The sequence below is a fragment of the Plecotus auritus genome (assembly GCF_963455305.1).
Source record: "Plecotus auritus genome assembly, chromosome: 3".
Lineage (NCBI taxonomy): Eukaryota > Metazoa > Chordata > Mammalia > Chiroptera > Vespertilionidae > Plecotus > Plecotus auritus.
In genome coordinates this window covers 161,135,070-161,160,073 of record NC_137772.1, presented here as the reverse complement: position 1 = coordinate 161,160,073, position 25,004 = coordinate 161,135,070, and the positions used below count along the sequence as shown (strand labels likewise).

At 41.5% G+C, this 25,004-nt stretch overlaps 1 protein-coding gene across 14 annotated transcripts in view; it reads right to left on the bottom strand.

Annotated features, from left to right (window-relative positions):
- The window catches only part of GRIP1 (glutamate receptor interacting protein 1), a 708,576-nt gene that overhangs the window by 254,877 nt on the left and 428,695 nt on the right, over positions 1–25,004 (bottom strand). For 3 of the 14 annotated variants that reach the window (XM_080659313.1, XM_080659311.1, XM_080659315.1), the window contains exon 1: positions 16,371–16,491. The exons of 6 other annotated variants lie outside the window; for them this stretch is intronic. In XM_080659313.1, the coding sequence (XP_080515439.1) occupies positions 16,371–16,425 (55 nt within the window). In that variant the 5' untranslated portion in view covers positions 16,426–16,491. Of the gene's footprint in view, positions 1–16,370; positions 16,513–25,004 lie in introns of those variants that run through there. 5 more of the 14 variants (XM_080659307.1, XM_080659310.1, XM_080659317.1 and 2 more) reach the window with 3 other exon arrangements.

Genomic DNA, 25,004 nt, shown 5'->3' with positions numbered 1-25,004 from the left:
AGTTTTTCCTTTAGTTATATTTATGAAATGTAATGTACTTTAAACTTTCGTTTTTAAAAATAAACCTTTTCATGAAATACAGTATACACATTGAAAGTGCACAAATCAAAAGTGAACAGCGAGATAATTTTCACACACACACCCATGTTATCACACTCAGTTTAAGATAGAGACCAGCACTGAATCCCTGTCTCCACCACTGTTTTTATGTCTATCGTCATATATCGGTTTTCAGTGTTTTTAGACTTTTTAATAAATGAATCATATACTCTTTGTATTTAGCTTCTTTCACTTAACATTATGCTTGCGAGATTCGCCCATTTAGTTGCATGTTGCAACAGTGCATTCTTTTAAATTATATACTGTGTGCTATTAGATACCATCATGCACTTATCCATTCTACTATTAAGGGATATCTGGGTTGCTTCCACTCTGTGTCAGTGTAAATAGTGCTGCAATGACCATCCTTGAGCAAGTACTTTGAGTCATATTTTATGAATTTTTGTTGTGTATAAAATGAGGACTGGAATTGCTATGTCATATTTAGATATTACTAAACAGTTTTCCAAAAGTGGTAGTACCAAATTATACTTCCATAAGAAGTATACGAAAATTCCACTTGCCTCATATCCAGGCCAGTACTTGATAGGGTCAGTCTTTTTTATTGTAGTCTTTTTTTTTTAAGGTGTAAACTTCACATAGTACCTTAAATATATTCTACATAAATTGAGATTAGTAGTCCTGTACTTTCCTCCATAAATCTCTAAGTTTATTTGGTATATAATTATCTTTATGTTCTACAAGTTTAAAATATTTACATTCTTTTCTGTAATTATAATTCAATTTTGTGCTTCCTCTATACAGACTGTAAAAATAAAAATCTAATAAATGACAATATCAAATTGATTCAATAATTATTATTCATTACAAAGTAAAATAATGTGATGAAATCTCTAAAGCAGGAAGTGCAATTCTCTAATACCAAATCTGTGCTACTCAATGGAGAATATTTCAAGTATAAAGGTCAATGTCATTCTCCAACCATGGCTCAAAAATATGACCCTTTTACATTTCCAGCTTTTGTACTCTTTAGGGTTTCTAACTGCCTTACTTTATCTGGTTGACAAAAGAATACTTATATCTCTACTTCATCATTAATTTTACCCAACTTATTCATTAATTGTTATAAAAAATCCACATTCTTGTGAAGATGCTCTTCTCCTGACTTGGATGAACTGCTCTCTACTACACAGTTGCCATTCTGGGGCATCTTTCCAGTGCACTCTTACATTAGATCCACGGCTCCTCGACTTTTACACGTTCCTCTCTCCCAGATTCAGGGTGTGTGTGTGTTTTGCTTAAGTATATTCTCAGGTAGTTATTTCTAAACGTGCATGTTGAATATGAATTGTCTGAGTTACTGCATGCCTAAAAATGTCTTTATTTTATGATCACCCTTGAGTGACAGTCCCAGGTTTAAAAGCATACTTTCTCAGAACTTTGCAAGCATTGAAAAAATTTTTCTAGGATCTAGTGTTGATAGAAAGTCCAATGTATGTTGATTCTTATTCCCTTACAGGAAATCTATTTTTATTTATCTTGAGAAGATCTTAGGCTCTTCTCTTTTTCATGCCTGGCATTTCAAGAGAATTTGTCTAGGTCTTTCTTCAGTCATACAGATTAGGGCTCAGTGGGCCCTTTCAATCTGAAAATGTTCTTTAATTTCAGGAATTTACATACAATTTCCATTATCATTTCTTCTCCTTTCTTCCTTCTGCTCTCTCCATGTCTTTTTAGGTGGTTGTTGTGTCTTTCCAATTCACCTTCTAGATGCCTACTTTTTGCAAATATCTGCCTTTATTTTGTCAACATTTTCTTTTAATGAATATTTACTTTAGCAGTCGTATTTTCATATTTTAAGAATTCTGTATATTTCTCTTTCCCCACTTATCATTATAGCTGGTCTTGCTTTATGTATGTAATACCTTTTTCAATGTTTCTGATGCTTCTACTTAGACTTTTATAGAATATATTTGTTCCCGAATTGCTTCTTCTTCCTTTAGGTCAGTTGTCAGTCCTCAAATGTCAGTGATCATCATCTTATACTTATTAATAAAGAACTAGATTGCTTGATACAAGTAGCTATTATGAGTTACACAGGTATGTTTTCTTAACCAACCTCTCCTCAGAATGACAGGGCATGATCCCTGCAGGCTTTATGTGAGAGCCTTGGCTGAGGACAGACGGCAAGGCAGGCAGGCACGTTATACCTCCCTATTCCTCACTAACTTCATGCCAAAATGGGCAGGGCTTTGCTCTGGGGCTCATCGTCTCTGCAAATCCTTGAGTTTCTTCAAAGATTGATTTTCTGGTTTTAGATTAGGGAACAATACTATAACGGAGGGTGATTAAAAGGGAGGCAGGCTGACTTTTCCAGCTGTTGCAGCCTTCAAAATATTACCTTATTTTCTACCCTCTTCTTCTTCCTGATCTCCCAAACCAACACATGTTTGTAGTCTGTGAGGCTCCAATGCCAGAAAGCACCACTCTCCCCTCCACATCCCTTGTATTTGCTCTGGACTGTAATGTCTGTGTTGGTTTATCCACTTTCCATCGTTCAGAAATTTCTGAAAATCTCTGGTCTCTTGAAATCCACTCCTCCAATTTGTAGAACTGCAATTTTTTACATTCATGTTGACATTTGGGATGTAGCAGAGGAAAAAGGGTTTTTTTTGGGGGGACAATATGCCTTGAGCCCCTAATCCTTATATAGATTTTTAACATTTTGGAGGCATACACTTAAAACAAACAAATATCATCTACATAAAAATATCATTAGGAAGTAATACTCTTCGGAAACTGCCTTGATCTGAGACATTACAAATGAATCTTCACAGCATAGGAACCAAATTGACCAACCGACCATTTAGAAACTAAAGGCAATAAAAGAATTCATTTTTTATCTGTATTTAGTCACTTAGCATGGGAAAGACTCAATTCAATCAGAAACTTGGTGGGTCCTAGATATTCCCCAGATTGAATTCCACTGGGAATTTGGTCATGCAAAATCTAACCACAGTTTGCCCTTCAGCCTCCAAGCTCCAGGATGCTGTTCCTGGCCTCCTGCCAATGTCTTCCCCCAGATGGCCCTGAGCAGGCTTGGGAGGAGGAGGGGAAGAAGGGAAGAGTGAGTAGGTGTTAGGTGATGCTGAAGTGCCTTGGAAAAGTCCCAGGGCTTCCTCATGTGATGTGAAAACCTGAAAGAATATTTTCTAAAATCAAGAGCTCTGGTAAAAGGGAAGGAGTTGTTTGAAACTTTCCAAATCCACAGGGAACACGTGAAGTTGATTAATGCAAGAGATCTGTAGAAATTAATACTATCCATTCAACATGGCATTTTCTTAGTACCAAATTCTGTGTACTTGCTGGTGACATAATAATAAGTAAAGATGCACACTAATGTCAAGGAATTCATAGTCTCATTGTTATCTATCTATCATCTATCTATCTATCTATCTATCTATCTATCTATCTATCTATCTATCTATCTATGTATCTATCTATCTAAAAGCCTAAGCGACAATTACTACTGAAGGACCAGAATGACCAATTGACCAGACGCTATGACATGCACTGACAACCGGGGGCAGATGCTCAATGCAGGAGCTGCCCCCTGGTGGTCAGTGCTCTCCCACAGCCAACCTCTTGCGGCCGGCGAATCACCCATGGTCTCTCCCCCGGCCAATCAGCCCCCATCGGCCCCTGGTGCTAAACTATTTGTAGACAACCTGCTTCTGGGTCAGGGTTTTATATGTAGCTGAGCAGCTCCCTCGCTATGATCTACTGAAAGTCAGCCCTCAACACAAGCGTTTGTCTTGCTCCTGTCCTCTCCCTTCCCTAGAGGCCACCCACCCACTGTGGTGGTGGTGGTACGGTTACGAGAGAAGGAGGAGGGGGGGAGGCGGGGAACTGCATGGTGGCAGGGCGCCAATGGCAGCATCAGCGTCTGGCATCCATTTCTTCTGTGCCTGGCCCAGCGACTGTCACCTCCTCTCCCAACCCCACCGGGGCCTTTGGGCCCTGGGCTGGAATGGGGAACTAGGGGTGGGTGGCAGCAGACATGGCCCTTTCCCAGGAGAAAAGCTGCAGGAGGAGGTTGGCTCCACGGTCCCTCCCCCGGGGCAGGCCAACCCCCAGCGGTCCCGCCCTCTGTCCCTCCCCCAGCCTGCAGGCCCGGATCAGCCCAGCCCTGATCAGCCTGGCCCCGATGGGCCCTGATCGCTGGCCAGGTCTAGAGACCCCACCTGTGCACAAATTCATGCACCAGGCCTCTATTATACAGATAAGCAGATAGTCACTATCTCATTTAGAGAGCATAAAGAAAGACATGTGCACAGGTTTTACCAATAAATAGAGTGGAGATACCTATTCAGTAGTATGTTGATAAATGATTAACAACTGACTTTCAGAGGCTTACGGAGAAGCCCTGATTTACAGCATTTGCCAATTTCCATGGTGTAAAATACTCACAACATAGCCAATTTCAAACTATTAACATGATGTCACTGGATGGGGAATTGGTAAGAGATGTGCAGTAGCACATTATTATATAGTATTTGCACAATACTGATACACAGACCTCGGCAGTATACATAATCAAATGGAGTAAAATAATATTAAGTAATAATTAGGAAGTAAGGAATTTTGAGTATTACCTTTGTTTTTAATATAATTCATTTAACTGCAAGTTTATATGTAATAAAGTTTAATAATAGATGTGTTCAACAACTGGCTCACAAAACTCTTGAAAATTTAACCCTTGGCTCTTTAGGCCAGTACAAGCGGGCTCCAGCATGCAACTAGTCATGCTGGGACGACAGACTTCCTGCAGGATACAAATGCGGGTGCAATCGCTCACCATAAGTCAGCGTCTATGCCAGTTAGAATTGGAAGGGGGAAGGCACTGAAAGAAGGAAAGAGGGAGTAAGGAGAAGAGCTGATGATGCCCCGAGAAACAGTGCACTCCATATAGCCCAGCAGCACAAGTTTATGACCCTGCTCTGTAACTGTGCTCTTTAAACAAGCACCTTCTGCTTAGGCAGGAGGGAAAGCGAGGAGCCTTGGCTCCTGGAATAGTAAGGACAGGAAAATCACATGGAAACAAAACATTCCATCCCTATCTCAACATGCCTTCTAGTTTATGCTGATGTGGACGGCCAAGTGGGCAGAAGCGGGGCAGTAGATCAATGGTCCACTAAACAAAAAGCTCCAATGAAAATTCTGAATTAGCAGTGGTGTTCATCACCCAACATGGAGTTGGGGGACCAAGATTAGTTGAGGCTGTCCTGGTGTTCTGTGCATCGTGAGGGATTCACGAGTCCACAAGGGTTGAGCCAGTTGTGATTTTTAAACTGTATTTTAAAAACTCATAAAAATGTATACACGAAGATGTGTTATACTAGTAACCATTTCTGGCTGCTTTTGATTGCAACTGACAGAAACACCTGGCTTTAATTAGCTTAGGTGTTAAGGGTCATTATTAGCTAATGTAACTGAAGAAATCCAGGGGTAGAGCTGAGAGCTCACTTAAAATAGTTTTTGTCCAGAGACTCTGACACTGGGACCAGGTGTCTCTTTCTTTTGGCTCCATTTCCATATTCATATGGGGGTCTGCCTTCAAAGTCACAGGAAGGCTAATCTGTTCCATTTCTCCCTCCCAGCAATTGAATCAAATTCCTGGATTTGTCTCTGGTTGAAACACGTCCAACGGTCCAGTGTTACATCTAATTAAGCTTCCAAATCCTTCTGCACAGCAGAACCACCTGAGGAATTTTTAAAAACTCCAAAGCATAGACCACATCCCCAGTCAATTTAATCACAATCTCTGGATTGACACAGGTGCCATTATTTTTTTAAGCTCTTCAGGTGATCCAATACAGAGACAATTTAGAAACCCCTGGTTTAGGAGCTCATAAGAATATGAAGACAAATAATCCAATTAAAAAATGGGCAAAGGACATAAGTAGACACTTCTCCAAAGAGGACATACAGATGGCCACCATATGAAAAAGTGCTCAAAGTCATTGATCATCAGAGAGATGCAAATTCAAACACCAATGAGGTGCTACCTCACACCTGCCAGAATGACTACTATCAACAAATCAATAAATGACAAGTGCTGGCAAGGATGTGCAGAAAAGGGAACACTAGTGCACTGTTGATGGGAATGCAGACTGGTGCAGCCACTATGGAAAACAGTATGGAGTGTCCTCAAAAAAATTAAAAGTGGAACTGCCATTTGACCTAGTGATCCCACATTTAGGTTTATATCCTAAGAATCCTGAAACACTAGTGAGAAAGAATATATGCACCCCTATATTCACAGCTGCATTAAGATCTGGAAACAGCCCAAGTGTCCATCGTAGATGAGTGGGTAAAAAAGATGTGATACATTTACACAATGGAATACTATGCAGCTACAACAAAGAAGGATCTCTTACCCTTTGAGATAGCATGGAGAGACTGTGGAGAGCATTGTGTTAAGTGAAATAAGCCAGTCAGAGAAAGACAAGTATCACAAGATCTCTCTTATATGCGGAATCTAATGAACAAAGTGAACTGACAAAAAAATAGATCCAGAGACATTGAAGCATACAACAGACTGAAGAATTTCAGAGGGAAGAGGGTGGGGGGTGGGAAGAGATTAACCAAAGAATTTATATGCATATATGCATAGCCCATGGACAGACAATAGTGCAGTGAAGGCCTGGAGTGGGGGGAGGGTGCGGACTAGAAAGAGTCAATGGGGAAAAAGGAAGACATATATTTTAAAAAATATATATGAGTTTTAGAATCTTCTTCTAATTTATTAACAAAGTCAAGTCAGGCTAATTTCCTTACTGTCTACTTTAAGTCTTTCTTCCTGTGCTTTCCCATTCCCATCTGTATGACATAAGTGTTCCTCTCGCTGGCCAGGCTGGCGTCCATCTGCATCCCCCATCAGCATGGTCCTCATTCCATTCACCCAGCCTCACATTGTTCTAGGGGTCATCCCTCCTCTGGTGCACATCTTTTTTTTTTTTTTTTTTTTTTTTTACATCTTACTGTTCCACCTCTCTGCTGGTTCCTTCTTCTCCTAAAAAAATGCTCAGATCTCTCCTATTCTGTCATACCCTTCCCTATTCCCTGCAGCCTCACCCCCCACCCCCAGAGGCTACTGCTCAGTGTTAGCCTGGCCTTCACTGCCTACTGGAAGAGTGAGCTGCACTCCCAGCCCCTAGGTATGCCTGAAACCCTCCTAATCTGACTGTGGACATCACTACCCTGCTGATACTGTCCTCAACGGTCAGCGTGACCCTCTTCCAAATCCAAGTGGCCGTTTCTGTCTCATTCTCTTAGTTAAGGTAGGCTGCGCTCTCTCCCCTGTTTGAAATACCATGTTTGCTTTTTTTTTGTTTTTGTTTTTGTTTTTGGATATTAATGGCATCCAAAGGCTGCTTCCCTCACTAAATTTCTATCAACTTTATTGACTTAGAAAAGCCTTTGAGAAAATGTGTTGGATATGCATCCAAAATACAATTCTCAGGAAATACATATCAGTAGATACACTAAGGTAACAATTTAAAACACAAAAAAAATTTTTAAGATATTCAAAACCATCCTTTATTAGCGTGAAGATTTTGAATACGCAGATCTGTTAAGTGTGGTGATCCAGCAATGGAATACAATGGAGACGGTAACATTTTCCTATGGCAAGTGTGCGCTAATATGCACAAGTGGGTATAATATTAAGAAGAAAATGTAGGGCAAATATATTGTATACATAGTATAATTTCAAATCTCAGTAAACAGCACATGGAATAAACTGTAAGTCAACTTGTCTCCTCCTCCTCCACACAGTGTTGTTCCCATTATAACACTGGCAACAGATCTTTAGCGGCATTACGTTTTACCTTTAATCCTAATTCGTCTTTATTTTAAAATTGCACAGAAACTTTTCTTAGTACAAATTTTAATTATAGTGCTTTGTCATATATTCAGCTATTTAATAACCTAATATGAATTAGTAATAAGAAGCCTTTTTCCCATTTTCTAATAGCCTAAGAGGCCTTGTCTGAATGTAGGTGGTTATCAATGACTAAGAAATATGAAAGCATTTTGTTTTTATTGCTTTTGTAAAGGCAAGGTCAAAGTTCCTCTTTGCATCTGAAGGGTGAAGTAATATCCTTCAAGAAGATAAATGTAATAAACTTCTGAGACATGGGTTTTTTAAAATTATATATGGTATTGAGACTTTAATAAAGCAATTACAAAAGGAAATTTTGCACAAAATATTTTCTTCTGTAGATTTAATAAGACATAGATTATTAATTTTTAGTTTTACATGTAATCCTCAGGTATATGAGCAAAATAATGCCAAGAGACTACATAAACTTGAGAGGAAAAAGAGAAAGAGGGATCTAAACATTGACTGCATCCTTATATTCTTAGAAATTACCAGAATACCATATTTCATCTTCTCTACAATAGTGGGAAATTACCAAAAGTATGTTCCTGCCAGAATAAAGTGACTTTATTAAGGTAAAAAAAAAATTCAAATACATCAATCACAGTAGAAAATTTAAATCAAACTATCTTCTTATAGCTAACATGAACATATAACCATATGAAACTTTCCACAAATGATTTTAATTTATCAATGTGAAACCTGAGATTCAGTGAGGAGGCTCAGTTGTTTTTTTCTGCCACACAGGTAAAAGCAGAAGAGCTGAGACAGGATCAGACATCTCACTTCCAAGTCAGTTCTATTGCCCCAACTAGAGGCCTGGTGCATGAAATTTGTGCATGGGGGGGGGGTCCCCTCAGCCCAGCCTGCACCCTCTCCAATCCCAGGGATCGGGCCTAAACCAGCAGTCGGACATCCCTCTCACAATCTGGGACTGCTGGCTCCTAAACGCTCACCTGCCTGCCTGCCTGCCTGGTCACTGCTAACTGCCCCCCTGCTGCCAGCCTGATCACCCCTCACTGCCTCTGCATGCCGGCCTGATCGGCCCTAACTGCCCCCTGCTGCCAGCCAGGTTGCCCCCAACTTCCCCCCTCTGCCAGCCTGGTCGCCCCTAACTGCCCCCCCAGCCTGGTCACCCTCAACTGACCCCCCTGCCAGCCTAGTCACCTCTCACTGCCCCCTGGCAGCCTAATTGCCCCCAACTGCACCACCCCCCCGCCGGCCTGGTTGCCCCCAACTGTCCCCCTCTGCTGGCCTGGTCACCCCTAAGGGCCCCCTCTGCTGGCCTGGTTGCCCCCAACTGCCCCGCTTGCTGGCCTGGTCGCCCCTCACAGCCCCACCCCCTGCCAGCCTGGTCTCCCCATGCAGCCTGTTGTTCAGTCGTTTGGTTGTCCCTCACTAACCCCCCTGCCGACCTGGTTGCCTCACGCAAGCTGCTATTCAGTCATTTGGTTGTCCCTCACCTACCCCCCTGCTGGCCTGGTCGCCCCATGCAGCCTGCTGTTCAGTCATTTGGTCGTCCCTCACTAACCCCCCTGCTGGCCTGGTCATAGGCAGCCATCTTTGTGAGTGTGTGTTGGTCAATTTGCATATTACCTCTTTATTATATAGGATACCATATGGAATGTGAAGAACTCATGATGCATTGCCTTAGTTGAGTTCTCTTAATATTCTAGGTGGGCAGGTCTATAGTTTCCACGTAGAATATTAGAATGAAACATTGGTTCTCATTTTTCCAAAGCATAGAGACTAATATATTAGAATGCCTATCCTAAATTGACCTCTCTTTTCTCAGTAATGTCAGCTTTTCCTTCCTTCCTGATCAGCCACTGTCATTTCAGAAGGGTATGGACTTCTTGTTCATAGGTTATATGAGGGATAGCCAAATACTCCATCAGAAGGATGGGTGCCTCCTGGAAGGAGGTAAAGTATTTCTAACATGCAATTCCTATCCAGAAGATGGTGTGTGTGTGTGTGTGTGTGTGTGTGTGTGTGTGTGGGAGGGGGGGGGCGGTGGGTGGAGGGAAGAGGGCAGAATAAAACTGTGACTATAAGTACAGCAGTTTCACATATGAAAAGCTTCGGACCACTAGGAGTAACGTGGTCCAAACCACTGTCCAATGTGAACCCCCTAAGAAGGCTGGACTAGGAGCTCAGCCAGAAATCCATCAAAGTCACCACCACCATCAGCAGCTGTGGGAGAACCCCAAGACCTGCCTGGGATCGGTTATGGAATTTCTCCTATTTCAGTGGGGTCTATTTGTGAGAGACATATGCCCCATGCCCGAGCAATAGGTCAAACTCCAACAAAAGAAGACAATCTTATTTTGGGAACTAACTTTTAAGTGCATAGTATTTTTTAAAGTTCATAGGCTGGAATGATAAATAAACTAGCTTTGATGGGATGAAATTAAGAGGTACAGGGAAAGGAGAAAGGTAAAATTTGAAAAGGGACGGAAAGTTAATGAGGTGGAGAGACACAGTCAAGCTGTTCCAGATGGCAGGATCTGACAGAGGAGGCCAGCGTGGGTTAGCAGAAGAAAGGAGGATGGGGAGATGGGAGACACGAAGTCCAGCAGAGAGAGAGAGTGTTCTCAACCTAGATGATAATCAATTCTGAATCACATCACAGAGTGGACGAAAGCCATTAGAACAGAATGCTGGAGGAGCCGTGCAACTCGACACAGATGGATGGCAAAGTGCAGGGGGATCTAAGCAGAAAATGTGAGGTTATCCGAAGAGAAGCAATCATGTTCAGAACAATGGCATTGAACTCAATGACTGATGCAAAGTTCTTTGGATTAAAAGAATGTTGCAGAAGGGAAGAGATAGGAAATACCTTCCTTTTCTCTTTCACTAAGACAAAAAAAATGTAAATGCATTGTTGAAGTTGATTGCAATTGCATATAGAAAATGAATTTCTGAAGAGAAAACTTTTTTAAAACATTAGACGAGCATCAAAGACTTTAAACTTTAAGGGGATTCAGAGGTCACGTGAACAATCCTTTGAAAGGTTATCAGACACATTGTGAGACTGTCCCTGTTGGAGAGAATTAAGATGAAGATTGCTGGCTGTCTAAGATGGTTGAGTTTCAGATCTCTCGGGAGACAAATCCTAGATTAATGTCTGACCTTCCCTTTCAAGCATGATGATTCCAAGATTGGGGGAAGTGTAAGGAGCAAAGTCTTCAAGGAAGAGCATGTGCCTGTGATCAGAACAAAGCCCTTTAAACCTGCTCAGCGCCAGTGGCTAAGTAATGCCCCTGAATGTCCAGGCAGCAGAACAGAAGGAAGGATATCGAGTTTGGGAGGAGAAATCCAGGAGAGAGGCAGAGAGAAAGAAGGCACACACAGCAGGAAGCTGCTGGATGCCAGCCACAAACATCTAGCTCAGACACCCCACTGGGATGCAGGGCAACGGGCTGCCAGCAGTAAGCTGATGGAAAGGGGCAGGGAGGGTTAATTCTATTCTAGGCCATATGTGTGTTTGGAAAGAAGCAGAAGAGAAAGCAAGTAGAAAATAAAATGACAGTGAGACCAGTTATAATGAACAAGTTTGAAATCTAGACTAAAATGAAGACAAATTTTTGGGCACCAGTTTCGAGCAGGTAGAAAGAAGACAGGGAGATAAAGTGAATGGTGACAAAACCCACAAGGTTACCAGAGCCACGGCCTCTGTGGAACGTGAGTATGTATTGGCTGATGTTGATTTTGGCAGACAGAATAAAAGCTCTATTGCCCGTGGAGCATGGTGGTTCAGATCACTGAGCTAAAAACAGTGAGAAAGAAATAGAGAAATACCAGTTATCACGACAGAAAATGATTCTTTGCATATGAAGCCAACCAATCTCAAGAAGCAAGAGACGACACCATCATGACAAGAGAAAGAGAACAAAGCCTGTAAACGCATGAAAAGGTATTCCCTTCTCAAAGGACCTGTTCACGTCTCCGGAGGTACTGCAGCCCCTGGCAGAAGAAGCAGGGCTCTCGGAGGTAGGCAGCTGGAAGGTAGGTGCCAAGAAGCCTGGCTTTACTTGCTCACGAAAATTCCTTTGTCCGATGTGGCTGGCAAGCTGAAAAAATATTATTTTTGGATTGGTCTTCAAGGCTAGGTAATCAGGAGACAGTCTCATTCTGGAGGGAGAGAATGAGAGCTGGGGCAGAAGACTATCTCTTCTCTAGATTTCGGCATGAGAAGTAAAAGAATACATTTGACAGTCTGGGTCTGTCGGTGGCCCAAAGTTCCTGTCTTAAGGGCAGGGACCGGCCTTGGGAGACAAGGTTATTTTCTTGTTCTTTTTTTTACCTTGGTAGGAGGTCAATAAGGCAAACAAATGTTGCCTTGAAGACTTAATAAGAAAAAGGACTCAATTCTTAAGTCTGAGAAGTGATAAGTTCACCATAAATATGCCCTGCCATATTATCGTGGGCCATGCTTCTATGTGGGATGACCAGAGGATTTGTCTATAAAATATAAATTTTATAGAACTTTTAAAACCACTTCCCAAATAATAATTTATTATTTTAATTATTGAGATGACATCTATAATAATAAAAGTGTAGTATGCTAATTAGACTGGGCGTCCTTCCGCATGACCTTCTGGACGAAGCCAGAGCTGCGAGGGAAGCCCAGGTCCCAGGTGCCAGAGGGAAGCCGGTGCTGGCAGCGGGGGAAGGAAGGCCTACTCTTGCACGAATTTTGTGCATCGGGCCTCTAGTTGGTTAATAAAATTATAGGTTTCGGGTGTACAATTATATAATACATCACCTGTATATTGTATTGTATGTTTAGTTAAGTCTCCTTTTATCACCATTTATCCCCCCTTTACTCTCTTGTACCCCCCTCCCTCTTTCCCTCTAGTAATCACCATACTGTTGTCTATGTCTATAATTTTTTTCTTAATACCTTCACCTATTTTACCCAGTCTCCCATGCTCCCTGCCCTCTGACAGCTGTTAGTCTGTTCTCTGTATCTATGTATGTTTCTATTTTGTTTGTTTATTTTGTTCATGAGATTCCACATGTAAGTGAAATCATATGGTATTTGTCTTTCTTTGACTTATTTCACTTAGCATAATACTCTCCAGGTTTAAAAATTCTGATTATCCCATAAAATGTCCCAGTCCAGGATTCAAGTATTCAATAGATATTTGTTAATTGGACAGTAGATGAATAAAGAAACCTAAAAAAAAAATACCTAAGTAAAATACTAAGAATGTGAGTGCATATAGAAAATAGTTTCCCTTTAATTGCATATATCCTTTTTTCCTTAAGAGAATTCAAAAGATATTGTAATTGCTATACTGCTTTTTCTTATGGGTGACATCAACCACAAATAGCAAGGTCTTCTCAGAAACATGAAGCAGATCTTTCCCCCTTCTAAGAGCTCACAGAAAATTCAAGTCCTACCACTTTCAACGAATGCCAACCCAATTCATTTCAACAGACAGTTACTGAGCACCTACTATGTGCAGGGCACTGAGGTAAATATCTGGAGGAAGTATATTAGGTGCAGCCTTCATGAGTATAAAGAAATATGTGTACTTGAGGGTTGAGGGTGAGGATATGCGAGTTGTATGGGTGGGAAGGATGGGACAGAAATTTCATCCAAGTGCATAGCCACACTACACTACCCTGAAAAAGATGGGGCATTTAAGGTTGTAATTGCATACAATTCTTGGTTTCAGTATTACAGCCTAAGAAAAATAGCACCCCAGGTAGGGGTGAGGTGCTGGAACTCATACATCCATTTCAGAACAACAGGTAGGACTTGAACTTTGTTGAACAGGGGATGGCAAGGTTGGCGTTCCATTACTCGGGCACATTCCTAGCCAACATTTGAACATCCAGTCAAGCATGCAGAGGAGCCAAATGATAGCAAATTGATTCCATAGAGATATTTTTTGTTGTTGTTAATTCTCACCGAAGGGTATGTGTTCCATTGATTTTCAGAGAGAGTGGAAGGGAGAGAGAGAGAGAGAGAAACATCTATTTGAGCGAGACACTCTAATGGTCACCTCCCAATTGCCCCCAGTGCCACACCAGGCCAGAGATCGAACCTGCAATCCAGGTACATGCCCTTGATGGAGACCACTGAGGCACACTGGCCAGGGAGAGAGATTTTATTTTAGTCATCAACTGGAAGTCTTCAGCTAAATACTAAATAAAAAAGAGCAGATATAAAAATATTGGGGGGAAAGTGAAATACCAACCAACTATGAAGAAGATATCAATACTTTCTTCACTGATGTAGATTTTTTTTTAAATTTTGAAATTGAATTTTCTGTGAGCTCTTAGAAGGGGAAAAGATCTGCTTCATGTTTCTGAGAAGACCTTGCTATTTGTGGTTGATGTCACCCATAAGAAAAAGCAGTATGGCAATTACAATATCTTTTGAATTCTCTTAAGGAAAAAAGGATGTATGCAATTAAAGGGAAACTATTTTCTATATGCCCTCACATTCTTAGTATTTTACTTAGGGAGGAAGAGAGAGAGAGAGAGAGAGAGAGAGAGAGAGAGAGAGAGAGAGAGAGAGAGAGAGAGAGAGAGAGAGAGAGAGAGAGAAAGAAACAGGGATCGGTTGCCTCCCATATGCGCCCCAATCGGAGATGGGGTCTGCAATCTGGGCATGTGCCCTGACTGGGAATTGAACCCACAACCTTCTGGTGCACAGAAGTATGCTACAACCAACAGAGCCAGGGCTGATCTAGATCTTTAACAACTATCTTAGTAAACACTTAAATCTCTATTTGCGGCATGAGATAGATGCTTCCATTAGACTCAGAAAACTGGAAAAAGCTTTAAAATACTTGTAAGAACTAAAAATTGCTTGGTTTCACTTGCATTCTAGTATGTAGGATTTAGAAAAGAATTTCTGATATACACGAATAGAAAATATTGATTGTTTCATGATTATAATGTAAGACAAGCATCAACTTCTCAGCATCAAGCTAAGTAAATGCTAAAATCAGGTAAAAGAACTTTTTTGAATAAGAGAGCTTTAAAAGTCTTAGCCAAAACCACCACATAAAGAATAGACTTTTAATAGCAATTCATGAACAGAAATTACACGTTTGTATCAATTGCAGAGGATAAAGTCAAAACAGTATTTACTACTTCATACTAACAGCTTAGTTTAAAATGGATTGCTTTCCTGTATTCCCCCCCAAAGAACCTTTGGAAGGACTTGCTCTGCTATCCAAACAACTTGCAAATGCATTAGGTCAGTTGGGCTATAGTATCTATTCTCTTTCTTGTTACTGATCTATTTCTCACTATTTGCTTTGTGCTCATTCTTCTGCCAAATAAAATATTAATTGCATTTTTAGCTGCACTGCTGGTGATCAAAGAATTCTGATATGTCGAGCTAAACTGATAGAAATAGCATCCATTAACATATTTATAGGTTCAGAGCTTCTAGAGCATAATTACATCCATTAATTACTCGACAGTGCCGTATGTTACAGGTTAAAAGAAAAAGGGGGGGGGGGCATTTTCAGCTACACACTTTTACCCAGAGTAAAGTTGTTGTTTTTTTAAAATAATTCTCTCTAAAAAAAAATAATAATAATAATACAAGAGGGCTCACATATCTACACATACCTAAGGCTACCTTTTTAAAGCCACCATTCACTAACTTTGGGATGGAATGCACACAAAGTAAATGAGATGGCATGGAGTGATTTCAAAGAAAAACACATTTTCAATATTAGAGACTGAATTAATATTTTAGAGTTGTAAGAGAGACAATCTCAAGCCAGTCCTACTTGATGATAAGACACAGAGCAACAATTTTCACTTTCGAATAAAGTTCGAATACCACCTAGGACCAAAGCATTTCAAATTACCTACATTTATGAACGTGCAATTCTAAAATTAAAAAATTAGTGCTGTCCTGGGAAAAAGCTCATGAGATGTTGGACATTAACAGGATAAATAATAATTCTGTGGATTCACCGGCTGTGCGGGTCCGGAGGCTGCCGATGGCATTCAGTAAGAGTATCAGGGAGAGGACAGTAACACATGCTTGATGCTTCTTGACCAGTGAAACGGCAAGCAAAACGATGGTTTCCCATAATAACTTCAGTCCCGGACCCAGACACATTTTCTTTTCAGGAAAGAATAAAGTCGTTAAGGGAAAAAACATACAAGCTGGTTCATGATTTCAGCATGAACACAACCAGGCTGAGAGGGGAAAGCCAAGCCGAGTCACCTGCACATATACATCTATACATATTTCACTGAGTTCTTTGTTGCCTGACAGTAAACTGAAAAGACGGTCATATTTGAAAGTAAAAACCATTAAACTGTGTTTATAGGCCACCGCAACAGACTCGGTGAGTGAATAGGAAGAGAACCACGGTACCTTTAGTAAGTCGCCTCAGAATTTGACAGCGGCATTTGAAAGAGACAGCTATCATTCTTGCTCCCTGCTGTCTGTGGCCAAGTGTACTCGGGGCTCTGCTCTGCTGGCTGCAGCGGCAGCCTACGAATTCCTTGCGCACATACCAGGAGAAAGGTAGTCCCAGTGGGGAGTGACAAAGCTTAATTCCTCTTGGCTGATGCAGAGGTCCGCTGTCATCTGGCAGAGCTGTGTCATTCACTACTACTACCACCCCTGCCCGCCACAGCCCCCTCCCCCTGCACCATCACGATGGCTTAGAAAGTAAGGCTGTTTCGATAGCAACAAAGCACCAAATTGTAGGAAGCAGGGACGACGCTGGGAGAAGAGCCATTCCATAAATCTAGCACTAAGCACCGCGTGATGCCTCCAGTTTTAGGCAAAGGGATATGCATTCCAGGCAGTTCAGCCGCCCCCACCCCCTTCCGTCCCTGGGCTTCATGTGAATCACTTAACTGGAAATGCAAGTGAAATGCTTGCCCTCAGACTTTAGGAACAAATGTGTGTATCATATACCATGTTCTTTTAATAACAACAACTAAAAAAGAAAGGCAAAGGAAGGATGCAGATTATCTTTGGGATGCAGTAGAGAATAATATTTTTACATCTCTCAGGGAAGCAGCCTTTTGATAGTGTCAGAAAGGCAGGCGTCTGTGGTACTTTACACATCCATGAGGGTCAAGGCCGGCTAGGTTTAGAGGTGAAATGCAAGAAGGGCTGAGGGAAAGAGCTCTGGCAGGCAGACCATGGGGCAAAGGAGTTCCGGCCCCTTTAATTACCCTTTCCAAAACAGGACTTGGCTGGAAAGCAACACAGTCAAGACTGTTTCTAAAGAGATGGGGAACAAAAGCAAACAAGGCCAAGTATTTCTATTTTTAATGTACTTTATGATTCTATTTCCCAAATAACCCTCCCCCAAACCGTTATTCGCATGATGCAAATAAAAGCCTTGCGACACAGCAAATATCTGTATCTGCTCCAGTGGAGTAAAGAGCAAATTAACAAACCCTTCACAATCCATTCACAGACTGACAAGAAGGCGGAGCTCATTTCTCCTTCCGCCAGCACCAGGAGACTCACTCCACAGTTAATGCCAACAAATGAACATTTGGTATGGAATTTTCATCAAACACAAGGATCTCCCACAAGAGTTAACACAAACATTCAGAAAACAAGCAAACAAAAAATACAGTTGGTTAGGAACTTTAAAAAAAAATCAATTAGTCCAAATGAAAAGCTATATCACTGTTCAAATTATTTGATTACTATTTCTAGGACTATATGAATTATTCACAGTCTTATCCTCTACTCTGAGACTGCACAAAAACCTTTCAAGTTGGTTTCTAAAATAACTTCCAATGTTCCAAATTTAGTGATAGGTCTTTCTCCTTTCCATTCATAAATTCCACATTAAGTCAAACAATTTCAATCCACTGATATTGAAATGCACATGCATTCTATTTTGGGTCCAAAAAAAAAAAAATAACTCCTGTGTGTGTGTGTTGGGGGTGGGGGTGGGGGTGGGGGAAGCTGAGTATCATGCGCATCCACTTCAAAGGTTTTTGGAAAGAACAGAATTCCCTCACCAAGATGGTCTAGCTAAAGCAGGCAGTCACCACTGATCAATAGGAAAGTAAATTAAATGGATTGTATTGCAGAATCAAATTTTTATAATTGTTCCAATTAGCCTTAATCTATTTTGAATTTCAACCCATCCCATTTTCATCCCTGGTAATACTTTAGACCCCTTGATATTTTTTTGCTCTAAAAGAAAATGTACGTTAGTGCTAGAGAATTGGGTTATTAGCTAAAGTGAGATAAATATTTATAGTTAGCTCTTTAAAAGATCCTTCCCCCAATTTAACATCTTGCTTTAAAACCAGGCACTCAGAATATGCAGCTGTCAAATAGCATTAGTAAAATCTTGCCCATGGAACATCACCACTCCAGCCCATTATAATAATGTCTTTTCAAATAAAACTCAAAATCATGCACGAATCTCTTGCCCCTCTGCTATTATGCCTACCCAGATCTAATTTGCTTCTTCCTTTAGGCTAAAATGATCACATATTTCCCATCTGACTAGACACTCAGGCTCAATTTTTCGAAGGATTGTCCGCTGGTCCTAAGAAAGATCTTCAGAACGACTAAAATGTCCTATATTACTGGGAAGGGGAAAACCTCTTCCTGGACTCCTTTGAAGGTTTCTGGGGACTCAACTTAAGGGATTTTTTTTTTCTCTTTGGATAATGTGGCTGCCAATCCTTATATATCCTATTAGCCAGCTCCGGCTCAGCTCCAGAAGTCTTATAGAAATAGAGCTGTCCTGAAGTAACCCTTTTCCAGGAAACAGAGGAATCTGCCCTGTGTTCCCACCATCTTCCATTTTTTTACCTCGCTATTCCTCACAGATTTCCCTGGGAGCAATTCCCAGCTCAGTTCCTGCCCTCAGACCTTCCTCCGCCCTCCACCTAATTTGAGCCTAGCCTCAGATCCTGAACTCCAGTGCTGGCACAATGCCTTCCAGATGTGCATGGTTTTCTATCTCAAAAATTACTCACCTGCAGGACAAAGGTCCCAAGTGGCCAAGGCACCTGGAGCACAGTCTAACATAAGCCACCAGTGGGCAGAGTGACCTTCATTTCTCAGCCACCAGGTTGCTGTAAGCAAGTGTGTTAGGGATCCTGTCATCAACTGTGTTAAGTATGGTGGCTTTGCTATGTAGATAACTCAACTTTCTAACATGCTCTGTGAGAGTCACTGAGTGGAGACTAGGGAGATATCAAGCCATCAAAATAGTACAAAATATTTGTCTGGTTAAGCTCCAAAGTGATCTGGAGAAAAGCTAGTTCATGAGGTTTGTTCCTCTTTAAAACAACAACAACAAAACAAAAAAACCAACAATATATGAAAACATAACTTGCTGAATTCAGGGCTAATTATTCTGTTAAAATGATCCTCCTAATTTCAGGGTTTCTTTAAAATATTAGTTTCCCTAAGATACCATAAAAGTATACTATGTCTATAGAGAACTTAGTGAGTTACAAAGCATCTTCACACACAATGGGTCATAGTTAATAACTGTTAGGCATAGCCCAGGTCTTTGAGGTATTTTATTTTATTTATTTATTTTTAATCCTTACCTCCCGAGGATATGTTTCCATTGATTTTAGAAAGGAATGAAGGAGAGGGAAAAAGAGAGAGAGAGGGAGAAGGAGAGGGAAAGAGAACCACTGATGTGAAAGAGAGAAACATGGATTGGCTGCCTACCGTATGTGCCCCCACTGGGGATAGAAGCTGCAACTTAGGTATGTGCCCTGACTGGGCATTGAACCCGAGACCTTTTGGTGTAAGGATGAGGCTCCAACCAGCTGAGCCATACCAGCTGGGGCTTTGGGGTATTTTAGAGTACAATGTTCATGGAGGTCTTAAAAATGTGCCCAGCACCCCTTTACAACTTTTTATGGGCAATTTCATTGACTTAATCCTTAGCTTATAATAACCCACCGTGTTAGTTTCCTTTTCAAAGATGCTGAAAGCAACTATGAGCCTCAGATACTATAATCCGTGTGGCCCTTGTCTGCCCCTTAATTCATGGAGTGTGTCAATGTGAGCCCAAACATAAGGATCGGGCTCCAAACAGCACTTGCCACTGCCAAGATGCAGCTGAGGACTCCTATGAGAAGCAGGAAAAGCAAGACCTAATTTACTAACAGAGGCTCTCAGGGTGTGGAGATTGGGTGTAATTGCCCAACACTGGATTTATTAGGCATTTTCTACAAATATTTTATGAGAAAACATTTTTGTAGATGTAATGATGCTCTTTAGGAAGTGTCATTAGGACATACTCTTGCAAATCTAGGGTGATTAAAAAGCACTTAGTGGCTCTGGGCCTCTGTGTGCTGTGGCTGAAAAGGGTGCACATGCCACGTGTTACTGGCTTATCCAGTAGGGGCCCTAATGCGCTTCACGGTGCCAAGGGAAGGAGGTGGCCTTCACTTAATATGAGAAAGCCAGGAATGCTCCCACAAAGGTAAGGACCTTAGACGTTTCCCAGCTAAGAGCAGCTGGTGGGAAATGTAAACAAATGGAATATGTAGAAAAGGAGAAATGTAGTGCAAGAGGAAGAAGAAACCATCCCCTAAAAAGCCCCAGTTGAATTCAGCTATTTACTGAAGCATTATGTAAAGAAAAGATAGTGTCATGGCCAAAAGTCCAAGCTTTAGCATCAAATTGATTGCCTTTGAATCCTGTTTTTATTATTAAATGGCTGTGTGACCTTGAGCAAGTTTGTTAACATCTCTGTTCTTCTTTTACAAAATGATGAAAATCATTTCCAGGCTTTTTTTAAACAATTAAACTGAGTAATTTGTGTAAAATGCCTAAAACAGCGAATTGCAAAAGGTTTCATTAGTCACTATGTATTTGGTAGGGAACAAAATTGTATAATCTGGCATTTGACTGCAGAGCCCAGACTCTGAAGGAGGGGGGTTGGGATTAACAATTGAAATCATCACTTTCTATAAAGCCTTCCATGGTTGCAATGGCACCAAGTGGTCACCCCCTGCCCCCCCGCCACCCCCCACCTCCTGAGACTTGTCCCTGCTCTCATGCCTCTCCTTTCTCCTGCTCCTCAATGATAGAATTCCCCCAAGTTCTGTCCCCGCAGCTTGGCCTCCTTCCACAGAATTCTATCTGCTCCCAGGGCTCTAGCAATCACCTCCGCGCTTTGTCTCCCAAATCTCGACCTTCAGCCCAACTTTTGCTCTCATTCCAAACCACCTCCACTGATCCTTGATTCCCATATTTGTTGGCACCCTTCCTGACCATCTCAAACTAGCCTCGAACCAAATCTATTTATTCCAGCTCCTCATTTTATGCCCAGCAGGATGCCTGCTCCTCCTGCATGAACTCACTGACATCACTCTCTTCCTGGGCACTTCATTCCTTTCAAGTCCACATTTAAAATCCCTGTCAATACTCCCATTCTGACCCTCAGCATCCTAGTTTAAACCTGCCTGGTCATTGCATGCAGGGGTTTTCTCTTACAAACATTTATTGATTTGTTTGAGGCACAGGGGCACTGGGCCCCACGCTGGGTATACTGGCTAACTCATTCCAGAATCAGTGGCCAATACTTTAAAAAAATGTTCTTATCAATATCTGAGGAGTTCCATGGGGGCAGCATTATTCTTCAAATTTTAGTGTAAGTCAAATTTGGTTCTTTTTAGGGCTAAATTAAAGGGTACTTTCATACAAATAATATCATGATTAGTACAACATTCAATCCCAAGTTATGTCAAATACTTATGATAAACAATTTGCAGGTAAGTATGTTACTTAAAGAATTAAGAAAAGTGGGCAAAACAATAGGAAAGATTCTATAGTTATTAAAATGAAAATAAAAAGACTACCTGTAGAAGCACAGACTAAAGATGAGTTAAGGGAATGTTGATTTTCCACACCCAAGGGTACATCCAGGGGTCTATGCCACTGAGAAGGCAAAAAACACAACTCATCCCGGAGCCCAGCCATAAGGAGAGGTGGTGGTGCACAGAAAGCAGGTTAGATCCAGGGAAGAAATGAGGTTTCTAAAAAGTGCTGGATGAAGTGGCCATTTCCCCATTCTCTCTCCACCACACCCATCCCATTGCCTTTTTCTGCTTTACTTTTCCCTGGCTCACTCACCACATTCTCTATTTCAATTGTTTATTTTCTGCCTTCCCCCAATGCCTGGAACATGTTTTATTTAATGAGGGCAAGATCTTTTGACTATTTTTTTCACTGCCTAGGACTACACCTAGTATAATATTTTTGTTGTTGTTGACTAAATAAATTTGGGGGTTTTCCTTCCAGTGGACTACCTTCATAAGCAATACTGTTTATAAAGATCTTCTGCAAAAAATGAAGTTAGCAAATTACTATTTTAAAAATGAAGCTCTGCCACTTTAAGAGCAAATTCTTCCAAATAATATGTTTCTTAAAGACTGCCTGTCTGGGGGAGGGAGGCCGGAAGAGAGAGAGAGAGAGAGAGAGAGAGAGAGAGAGAGAGAGAGAGAGAGAGAGAGAGAGAGAGGTGTGCCATGTGCCCTCCTCTCCAGAGCACACCTCAGATTTATTCCTGGTGCTTCTGACAAGATGATTCATAGGGACCCTGTTGTTCTCCAAATAATATGAAGAAACACACAGACCAGCTAGTTCTTCATGGAAGTCAAAGGCAGCAAGAGCAACAAAGGAAAAGGAAAAGATGCAAAAATTAAAAGAAATTCTCTCTTTGGCTTGGCCCTTGATGAAAGTAGCCAATTACACACTGATCCCGATAGTCCATACACTCATACTGATCTATCGTGCATAATTATAGCCCATCAAGGATGTAATGTATCTCTACATAGCCGATGGGTCTGTTTTTAAAAATACTATATCCTTTAACCCACCAGCAAAAAAAACTGTAACTCCATCTTCAACAGGACTTTGTACTGTAACAGTTAACCTCCAACCTGACCTTGTTGCCATTCCAGCGGCTATGTTGACAGCTTTTGTTTTGTGGACATAGGAGTTAAGCTTTCCATAGCAAGAACACGTGCATTAAAAACAAGCAACTAGCCCAGCTGGTGTGGATCAGTAGTTGAGCATCGACCTATGAACCAAGAGGTCACGGTTTGATTCCTGGTTAGGGCATATGCCTGAATTGTGGGCTCCATCCCCAGTGTGGGGAATGCAGGAAGCAGCCAATCAATGATTCTCTCTCATCACCGATGTTTCTATTCCCCTCTCTCTTTCCCTTCCTCTCTTAAATCAATAAAAATATATTTAAATAACAAAGAAACAAAACAAACCACTGCAATAGCACAGCTTCCTCCATTCTAAGACACCTTACTAATTCAAATAAAATTGAATTGACAATATTTTAAAGTAGAGGAGAGGATCCAAGATGGTGGTGTAGGTAAATACCTAAACTGCTGCCTTGCACAACAATTTCAAAACTACAACTAAAAGACAAAACGTCTATCACCCAGAACCATGGGAAATTTGGCTGAGTGGAAGTTCTACAACTAGAAGGAAAGAGAAAAGAGCATTGAGACATGCACAAGCTCTGAAAAGCTGAGGTACAGAGGCACACGAATCGGGCTGGCGGCGGGCGACTGGGAGCGCTGCTTTTTTCAACCCGAAGGGAGACAAGTTCCCGATTACTCCGAACTCCAGTTTCTGGGGAGACGTGGGGTACCCAAACTCCTACGGGGAGAAGCTGGACTGTCTGCCATCGGGTCGGAAAGTAAGGGTGGCTTGCTTGCAGGGCTGCACACAGGAATAATTGTTTACTGCACTGGGGCGTGGGACGCGGGATGCAGAGCCGGCTTACTGGCAGCCATTGCTGTTTGCCACGACCTAGCCTGGTGACGCCTTGAGACCCCGCCCCGCACAACCTACAAACCCACCCAAGCTCCACGCAGCGGCTTTAGCATATGAATGGCCTGCCTTATCGCAGCTTATCCTAGCAAACTTGCAGCCCGGGTCAGACAGCTCCAAAACCTCCAAACCCCAAGCAAAGAGGAGAAAACTGTAGTTCTCGCTGTAGCTCCTGCTGGGTGGCCTCAGACAGTAGCTGACCTGCACCCCATTGGAGATCCAGAAGCCAGTGTACCTAGTGGTCAGTGTGAAACACCAGATTTCAACTCCTCACATCCATAAGTGACACATTCAAGAGGCAGACTCAGTGAGCACCAAAGCCCCACTGAAACAAGTCCTGCACCATAAGCGTGTCTCTCAGGGTGTGGAGATTGAGTGTAAAATAAAGAATATACAGAAACTCAACTGTAGATCAACGTACCCCAAGAATCAAACCAAAGATCTGAAATATGAGGAAACAAAAAACACTCAACCAGAAAAACAAAAAGAAAAAAGAATAAAAAAATATGAAGATAGTGTAAGGAGCCTCTGGGACAACTTTAAGTGTACCAACATCCGAATTTTGGGGGTGCCAGAAGAAGAGAGAGAGCAAAATATTGAAAACCTATTAGAAGAAATAATGACAGAAAACTTTCCCTACCTGGTGAAAGAAATAGACTTACAAGCTCAGGAAGCACACAGAACCCCATACAAGAGGAATCCAAAGAGGACCACACCAAGACACATCATAATTAAAATGCCAAGGGCAAAAGACAAAGAGAGAATCTTGAAAGCAGCAAGAGAAAAACGGTTAGTTACCTACAAGGGAGTACCCATACGACTGTCAGCTGATTTCTCGGCAGAAACTATGCAGGCCAGAAGGGAATGGCAAGAAATATTCAAATTGATGAACAGCAAGAACCTACAACCAAGATTACTCTACCCAGCAAAGCTGTCATTCAGAGTTGCAGGTCAGATAAAGAGCTTCACATACAAGAAAAAGCTAAAGGAGTTCATCACCACCAAACCAGGATTACATGAAATGCTGAAGGGTATTCTTTAAGAAGAGGAAGAAGAAGAAAAAGGTAAAGATAAAAATTATGAACAACAAAATGACATCAAATACATACCTACCAACAAGTGAATCTAAAAATCAAGTGAATAAAAAATCTGAAGAACAGAATGGACTGGTGAATATAACAGAATCAGGGA